We start from the raw sequence: 9119 nt of genomic DNA, 5'->3' as shown, positions 1-9119 counted from the left end.
TGTGAATACCAAAGATGTACTGTGTTACCAGCATAGTACATTGAGAATACAGTACTCCTTCTGAACAACTTGATTGCATTTATTGCTCTAGATCTGCCACACACAACATGCTTCAATCTACACCACAAAATTAGGCTTTCCATTGAGTCATCTACGTAAGGGAATGCTACACAGGTATTCAGATTTGTGAGTTCTGATCAGCTAAGTGGATAGACTTTGAGTTGTGAGACCAGGGTTTTAAAAAAAATCCACCATAAATTGCATTTTCTAGCTCTCTGCTAATCTCTCCGCAGGTCTCCAGTGTATAAAATCTGAATGCAGTTCACCTACCTAACAGGGTTGCAGTACAAATGATCATGTTTTACAAGTGTGTTTTACATATATCACTAATAATATGAAAACCATATGATTCCTCAAATCTGAATATTGGAAATACTGCATAAAAGTTCCTTTATAGCATAGGATTATTTATGTTTTATTTACTATAAAATCCATATTTACATGTTCTATTCAAAGCATCTGATAGTCACAGATTTTCTTTTAATGATCATAAAGTCCACCAGCTCTCTTAATACACTAGACTTTATTTTTAAAACTGCAAATAATGTAACTGATTAATCACCATCATGTTTCTTTCTTGAGTTATATCTAGTTTGTTTCTTGAGTTATATCAGTTTAAACTTTCTGTAGCTTGTAATGCTTTTAAGCACAGTTATATTTACTGTCTAGACAACTTCACATTTTCTTCAAAAATTTTGTGAAGTGGGCGGTAGATACTCTCGGTTGTCTTTAACAGTGGGCTGAATTACATTAACATGTGTTACCTGTTGACATCAATTAAAGTTCATTTGTTCAATAAATATTGATATGTTGAACCCATTTTTCAAATGTTCTGATGTATATTTGGGTGCTACCTTTCCCTTACCAATCACTTTTTGGGGTTTTTTAAGAGATCTGCAAATGAACCTTAAGTGTTCATAAGACTTCATTAACACACCACCACAATAGGAAAACTCTATTCAGAACTGAGTTGGATCTAAGCTAATGGGATTTACTCCCAAGTAAGTGTGTATAGGATTGCATCCTAAGCGAGTTGTATAGACCAGCCCTATATGTTCCAGTCTATGCTCCTAAATTAGTACAACTGCTTTAAGCTTCAAATTATCATCTCACCAACAAAAACTCCTGTTTTTGAACCGCTTATGTTTTCTCTAGGGACTCCTGCATCTTCCAGTGCTCTATATGTGCATTCCAGGAGTAATTTCTGCTGGGGATCCATACGCTCAGCTTCCACATCATTAATTCCAAAAAGCCTGTTGTCAAATGCATTAAACCTACAAAACAGAAGCCAGATATTAACATTGTAAGTAGGAGAAAATAATATGCAACCAACTCATGGCACATTCATTACTAAGACAATCAAGTATTTTCACTTCTAAAATATTATTTCCATTAATCATTTTAAAATAAAGGGCTTTACTAATTTGGGCATTTGTTCTTCGGGAAGGTAAAATGAAAACGGAAGAAAATTTAGAGCCACTACTTAATACTTATTGCGGCAGCTAGACTGGTGACTGGGAGCGGCCGCCGAGACCACATAACACCAGTCTTGAAAGACCTACATTGGCTCCCAGTATGTTTCCGAGCACAATTCAAAGTGTTGGTGCTGACCTTTAAAGCCCTGAATGGCCTTAGTCCAGTATACCTGAAGGAGCGTCTCCACCCCCATCATTCTGCCCAGACACTGAGGTCCAGCGCCGAGGGCCTTCTGGCGGTTCTCTCATTGCGAGAAGCCAAGTTACAGGGAACCAGGCAGAGGGCCTTCTCGGTAGTGGCGCCCACCCTGTGGACGCCCTCCCATCAGATGTCAAAGAGAACAACAACTACCAGACTTTTAGAAGACATCTGAAGGCAGCCCTGTTTAGGGAGACTTTTAATGTTTAATAGATTATTGTATTGTATTTTTCTGTTGGAAGCCGCCCAGAGTGGCTGGGGAGGCCCAGCCAGATGGGCGGGGTATAAATAACAAATTGTTGTTGTTGCGGTTGCTGTTGTTATAGGATAGTGGACATAAATATTTGTACAAATGGATCCAAAGTGCCATGAGTAGAGGGTGAAAATGTAGGGGTGCTGTTAACTGAACCTTTATTCTAGCAAAAGGCTATATTAAACACATGGTAAATAAAGTTACAAGCTTTATCATTCAGAGAAGCGCTCAAAGGTTTTGAAAGGCGCTAGTGGAAAGTCTTGTGCAAGAGTTCTTGCAAATGAAAGGACTTATTTAGAGTTACGACTACACTCTTCTGTTGAATCAGAAACAGACCTTCCATAAAGGAAAGAGGACTTTCTACTAGAGCAGGGTAGGAAGGCAAAAGTCCTCTTCTGCTACCTCACAAATGGCATTCAAGTGTTCACTGCTTAAAACGCCTGTTCCACTTAGTTATCCTGAGTAATAGTCACTGATGGACAAATTTCTATGATCTGATTCTTTTTCAAAGCTGGTTTTAAGCCAGTGTCCACCATCTCACCCACCCATGTGCTGTAACCACGAATTCCACAAATAATTTACACACTGTGTAATCAAGTACTCTCTTTGGTCTTCCAACCTTAAGATTAAGAAACAATTTGCAGTAAATTCTATTTCCATATAAACTGACTTAAATAGTTACGTAGTTCAGGCTGCAATCCTATACCCAGTTAACCTGGGAGCAATGCCCAGGAACTATACCATCCAGGGGACAATCATATTAGGCTAAAACAAAACTGCTTCAGACCTGTAGCACCAAAACCATTTTTGCTTCCTACCAATGACTGGTATCACACACAGAAATGTGTCTTTGGAATGTATTATCTATTTTTCTATTTTCCTTAACATACACCAAATGTGTATTTTTCGGCAAATTACTTTACAATAAAAAATATTTAAAACAGTTTAGTTTTCTGCTTTTTTGGAGCTGATTCACAGTTTATTTTCCACCATCCTGTGATTAAGCGTTAATACTTACTCATCGGTAAAAGCGGCATGTCTTGTGTTCGTCTTTCCTGGTTTGTGACTGTCCGGATCATACCAGCTTTTGGTTTCAAATCTTTCTGGAGGTATTTCTATAACACAGTTTCTGCCTTCTACTAGAACTCGCCAGAAATTATCAATTCCTTCACCTGTTGCAAAATATTATTTTAGATAACTGGAATTTACTTCCCAATAGTTTAATTATTAAAATAGAAACTTAAATTATTTTGGTGTGATCCGTTTGACAGAAATTACAGTGGAACCTCGGTTGTCAAACGTAATCCATTCTGGAAGACCGTTTGACTTCCAAAACGTTTGACCATCAAGGCGCAATGGGCAGCCAGCAAAGTCCATTGAGAAAATGGAGAATCGCGCCTCGATGGTTGAACATTTTGGAAGTTGAATGTTCGAAAATGGAAGCATTCACTTCCGGGTTATTGGTGTTCGGGTTCCAAATCGTTTGGCTACTGAGATGCTCAAAAATTGAAGTTCCACTGTATAAGGCAATTAAAAAAATTCTAAGTAAATAACACAACATGATAGCTCAGCCAGTAGAGCATGAGACTCTTAATCTTAGGGTCATGGCTTTGAGCCCCATGTTTGGCAAAATGATTCCTGCATTGCAGGGGCTTAAACTAGACGACCCTCTTGGTCCCTTCCAGTTCTATGATATTATGATTCTATACAGGGGCGTCTTAGCCATAGAGGCTACTGGCGCAAGGCGCCACGATGGCAAGTTCTGGAGGGCGCCTCCACCATGCTGCCAGAGGAGCCGCCTCAAGCCCTGCCAGCAGCATTGCCCTCAGCCGCCTCTTCTCAGGCTGTGGGCGCTGTTGCGGGGAAGCTGGCCGTGAGCCTCTCGTCGGCGTGGCAGCCAGGGCTCCCTGGACGGCAGCGCCGCACAGCTGCTTCTGCCGAGCAGGCAGAGCACAGCTGGCAGCGTCCCTGCCTATCAGGCTGCCCCCTCCGGTGACCCGCCGCGCCTGGCCCTGCCCGGCGGAGCGCGAGTCCGGCCTCGGTCCTGCCGGCAGTGGGCAAGAAGCAGAAGGCACACCATGGCGGTGTGTGTGGGGAGTGAGGTGGGCTGCAGAGGGGCCCGAGGGAGAGGTGCTGTCCGCCCGGAGGGAAACATGGGGGTAGGGGGCGCCTGAGGAATCCCTGCACCATGGTGCCAGATAACCTTAAGACGCCTGTGATTCTATATTATTTTATCATAGAACTGTATATCAGAAGTGTGCATCCATGATTCAGCTGTACCACGTGAGACAATACTGATTATGATCATTAAAAGACTGCTGTATGACTGCTGCGGTATCATTGCACTAGAAGTATAATCATATTCCCTGTTAGTTCTGATATAAAGATCTCTGGTAGCACCCACTACACGTTGACCTAAACTTAATACTGTATGTAATTCAAATGAGCAGTGCTCACCTCCAGGAAAATTGCATCCGATCCCCACAATGGCAATTTCATCCTCAGTTTCCATCAGTTCTTACTTTTATTCTGAAAAGTATAAAATAATTAGTTCCATGAATCCACATCTAAAATTAAAATATGTTTCCCCAGCAGGGTGAGCGCTGCACTGCAGGGGGGTTGGACTAGATGGCCCTTGGGGTTCCTTCCAACTCTACAATGATCTGATTCTATGATTTCTGTGTGGTCATTTGGGGATAATCCTTAGGGAGCATAATGTCAACGACTAATCATTATTGGCTTAATTAATGGCAAGCACCTACCAGAAAGTGGGCATTTAGATGTGTTTTGCAAAGGATAGAATAGAGGAAGGTGTGCTGCTATTAGAATATAAAGGATTTCAAATTTCTACCCAGCATGCCCACAGCAAATAAACTATTTGGGTCCCAGATACTTGTAAACTGCAAATATTAAAATAAAAATGCAAAAAAATTGAAGAAACAGGCAATATTCTTATGTAAAGTAAACATGTACAACAATCAAAGTCATCAATACATACAGCAGTATGTTATTCAAACTCACCTCCAGTTGTTTTAATGTACCCAGCTTTTTGAAGTTTGCTGGTGAAATCTGTGCTGTGTATACACTGAAGTTTGCTAAGTAGCTATTTATTAGTGCTAGAACTGCTGAGATTTCCTTTCTGCTTTCATTTATAAAGGTTTCGAATTGACTTGCCCATTTTTTTTCATGGCAACCTTTCCATTACAGCATGCTTGGGAAGTTCCCATCACAGTGCAACTTTCAGATTTTGCTTTCCAATTGAATTCAGACTTCTGCTTCTCCAAAATGATGTCATCTGACCAAACCAAATTATTTTTCCCACATTGCATTGATGAATTCTTAGCTGTAAGTCCAATGTACTATGTACATACAGCATAATAATACATACTATCTTTCTCTCTCCATACATTCAGATCTCTCTCTCTCTCTCTCTCTCTCTCTCTCTCTCTCTCTCTCTCTCTCTCTCTCTCTCTCTCTCTCTGTGTGTGTGTGTGTGTGTGTGTGTGTGTGTGTGTGTGTGTGAGAGAGAGAGAGAGAGAGAGAGAGAGAGAGAGAGAGAGAGAGATGTGTGTGTATACACACATATATCTACACACACACACAAACACAAACACACAATTACAGCATTTACCTAAGATGAACAATGAAGTATTTCACTCAAATAATACATAGGGCAAAACAGAATAAACTCAGCTTCTGGGAGTCATAGTTTATAATTCCTGTGATAATACCTTCTAATGTGATTAACTGCAAAAAAGTATGAGGCTAAATCATTGTATCCATTAGGATTTACAGAGTTTAAAGTGAAAATCCAGTAAGCCTTACACTTACATAATACTAAGTGTGGAACTTGTTCTTTGAAATGAGACATATGATGCTGTCCTAGGACAAAACATTCAGCTGTTTGGGAGTATGTTTGGACAATATATGTAGTTAACAGAGCTTTTATGGTATTAATGTGAATCTTGCTCTTCTGCTCACTAATCTGACTTATTACTGCTCTACTGGTTTGTTCTGCATATGGTTTTTTGGAGTGCCAACACCTGTTTTGTGGCTGCCTATATGTCCTTTTGGTTCTGGCACTCACAACACTCTTATCAATATATGAGACTCTAATCACATTTTTTAAAATAAAAAAAGGATTGCCTACATATATTAACAATCAACGCCACAAAAATAGCAGATGGATAATAGGTGTAACATATTCAGGCAGGTTTCCTACCCAGCTGCTTGATCACTCACATTTGGAAGATTTCACCTTGAGGTATTTGCCGTATAAGCAGCTTTTTGCATGCAGTGCAACTATTCTCTCCTTGTGGACGGTTGTGGTCTTGGTAGTAAGAGTTGGCCTGCCTTGTGGTAAGGGAAAAGGCTTGGACTAGTCAAGTGATACAGTTCTTTCCTGCTCCCTGTTCTAAATCCTTGTTCTAGTATGATAAAATGCTGTAGTTTAAAGCCATCTTTCCCAACCTGGTGCTCTTCAGATGTTTTTGGCTACAACTCCCATAAACCCCACTGCCATCTTAGCTGGGACTGATGGGAGTTGTAGCCCAAAAATCTGGAAGGCACCAGGTTTGGGAAGACTCATCTCAAGTACTGCATCATGGGATTTATTCTAAGGTTACCAGATTTTTTTTTTCAATGAATCTGCCCCCCCCCCTTTTTTTTTGAAGCTGAGTAGCAACAGGGAGTCAGTAGTGGGGATGGTGCGGCAAAAGACCCTGGGCCCAAGCACACATGCATATTGTATAAAGGTGCAAAGCCCTTTCGCACCCTGTGAAACATAAATGTGTAGAGTTTTTTTAAAAAAAACTGGCCAATGGCGCACTGCCCACCTGTAACTCCTGAGCCTTCCCCAATCTTCTTCCCCCTTCCCCCTTTGTTTTGACAGATTGGGGGGGAGGCTCGGGAGTCGAAGGCGGGTGGCTGTTGCCCAGGAGGGGCGCAAGGCGCATGGTTTCTCTCCCAGGCAATGTCCAAAGCCCTTCTTTTGCACCCTGTGAAACATAAATGCCCGTAGTTTTTAAAAATTGAGTATCAGTACATTAAGGCGTGAGACGATTATTGTAACCAACTTGCAGAAACAGCTACCAACAGTTTAGGAATGCAGCAGTTCTGCTGTGGCAAGAGCAGAGGTTGGAGGCATCCTCCCTTTGAGATGGAGTCTCTTCCTTTAACTGATGATTAACAATGTAGTCACAGCGTAATGAACCTGAGGATCCTCCCAGCTCCCACACAAATAAGATGTTTTCAGAAGAGCATAGAAGCTCTCCTGTTTGCACACCAGCATTTTGCTTCCGACAGTGGCTAACCAGATGCCTCTGGAAAGTTTGTAAGCTCCCGTTGCTCGGTCCCTGCTCCTGCCAACCTAGCAGTTCGAAACTATGTCAAAGTGCAAATACATAAATAGGTACCGCTCCGGCGGGAAAGTAAACAGCGTTTCCATGCACTGCTCTGGTTCACCAGAAGCACCTTAGTCATGCTGGTCACATGAACCGGAAGCTGTATGACGGCTCCCTCGGCCAATAATGCGAGATGAGCGAGACAACCCCAGAGTCGTTCACGACTGGACCTAACAGTCAGGGGTCCCTTTACCTTTACCTCTTTTCGTCCATGGATCACAGGGCAGTTTACAATATAAAAACACAAAAGTACATAATGTAATAAGAAACACAGCAATATCCCCGTGCCCCTCACCTTCTCCGGAGGATTGAGGGAGCCCTCTGAACATTGGGGGGGGGCTGGTTCCTTAAAAAAAAGTTCAGGGGGCCCCCAGGAGCTGGTGCTCTTGCCCCACACAGTTCAAAAGGCCTGGGTGAAGAGGAATGTTTTCACCTGGCACCTATAAATATGTAATTTTGAAGGCGCCAGGCTTTGAAATTCCTGCAGTATCATGCTTCAGCTAAAGGGCAATTCCGCTTGCTCTACTCATGTTCTCTGGGACACATATGCCTGCAAATATGCATCTTTATCCTAAGTATATCATATAGCATTAAGATCAGTGCATTTGTTAAAGAAAAAAAAGGTGCCAGTACTCAGTTTGGCTGGATCATGCCCAATATCCTTATGGAAATTATGAAACAATTGTTATGCCGCCCTATAAAACGAAAAGAAGATCTTATTATGGAAAAAAATGTTACTGAGCCATCTTCAATAAAAGCATCCTGGGCACATTGAAAAAAAGCAGCTGAATAACTTTGTAGGTGTAAATAAAGCATATTATGTAAGTTTCTAGCAAGCAACACACAAGTAAAATATTATATGCTCAACGACTTTATGATTTCAGATAACTTCTGATGTGCATACACACACACACACACACACACACACACACACACACACACACACACACACCATCTATGTGTGATGGGAGCAAACTGGTCCTGGGTGCCCTTTTCTCCAAAATATTGTCAATAAAAGTCATGTTCAAATTAATCAGAGTGTAACTGTATAGCTACAGAACAGAATGTTATCTTTTCCAAGTAGAAAAGACTGGATTGTTCAATCTACATTACACACACACACACACACCAAACATTCTTAGCAGATACTCATATAAACAGAAAGCTTGCAAGACATACACATAATGTACAATAGTAGTATAGAGAACAGCTTGTAGCATTCTGTTTACATGTTTAAGATATACCATACAACAAACACAAGCACACATATATAAAGTCCATGCTTTTTTTAATGCACATCTCCATTTTGTTTGTTTCTGCAACAAATACTTCCTCTGTTTCAATAACACCTACCTTAGGCATGGATTTCCCAGGTTCCATGTGCTCTTTATAAGAATCGATTACTGTATCAGTAACAGTACATTGTCAACGAATCCCCAGTCCTTACTCTCTGTACAAAATCCGATGGCTTCCTTAGTTGTCCTTCAGATTTTCTAGACGCATTCAGGCTAGGCTGTCTGGTTATACCAGATCAGGTATAATGCTTAATTGGCAAGTAAAGAGCACGTGGTTTTGTACACTGCCGTAAAACTGTCTTTCAACATTCAGAGATCACAGAAGCTAATGAAACATGAATAGGATTTAGAAAGATAAGATTGTTGCGGCAGAAGCAACAGCCTCAGACCACCCAATGAATAATGAGATCCTAGGCAATATAAATAAATCTTACT

The 9119-nt window shown here is 41.2% G+C and overlaps 1 protein-coding gene across 4 annotated transcripts in view; it reads right to left on the bottom strand.

Moving 5' to 3' along the window:
• Positions 1 to 9119, bottom strand: part of LOC118091644 (phenolphthiocerol/phthiocerol polyketide synthase subunit C-like) — a 16331-nt gene extending 7212 nt beyond the window's left edge. Inside the window, exons 1-4 of one of the 4 annotated variants that reach the window (XM_035128755.2) lie at positions 8743 to 9118; positions 4445 to 4516; positions 3006 to 3159; positions 1174 to 1334 (exon numbers count right to left, since the gene is read on the bottom strand). In XM_035128755.2, the coding sequence (XP_034984646.1) occupies positions 1174 to 1334; positions 3006 to 3159; positions 4445 to 4499 (370 nt within the window). In that variant the 5' untranslated portion in view covers positions 4500 to 4516; positions 8743 to 9118. Of the gene's footprint in view, positions 1 to 1173; positions 1335 to 3005; positions 3160 to 4444; positions 4517 to 5008; positions 5428 to 8742 lie in introns of those variants that run through there. The other 3 variants (XM_035128754.2, XM_060280853.1, XM_060280854.1) reach the window with 3 other exon arrangements.

Source organism: Zootoca vivipara, chromosome 12 (genome assembly GCF_963506605.1).
Source record: "Zootoca vivipara chromosome 12, rZooViv1.1, whole genome shotgun sequence".
NCBI classification, from domain to species: domain Eukaryota; kingdom Metazoa; phylum Chordata; class Lepidosauria; order Squamata; family Lacertidae; genus Zootoca; species Zootoca vivipara.
Note: the sequence above shows the minus strand (reverse complement) of the source record. Positions and strands in the feature narration are given on the sequence as shown.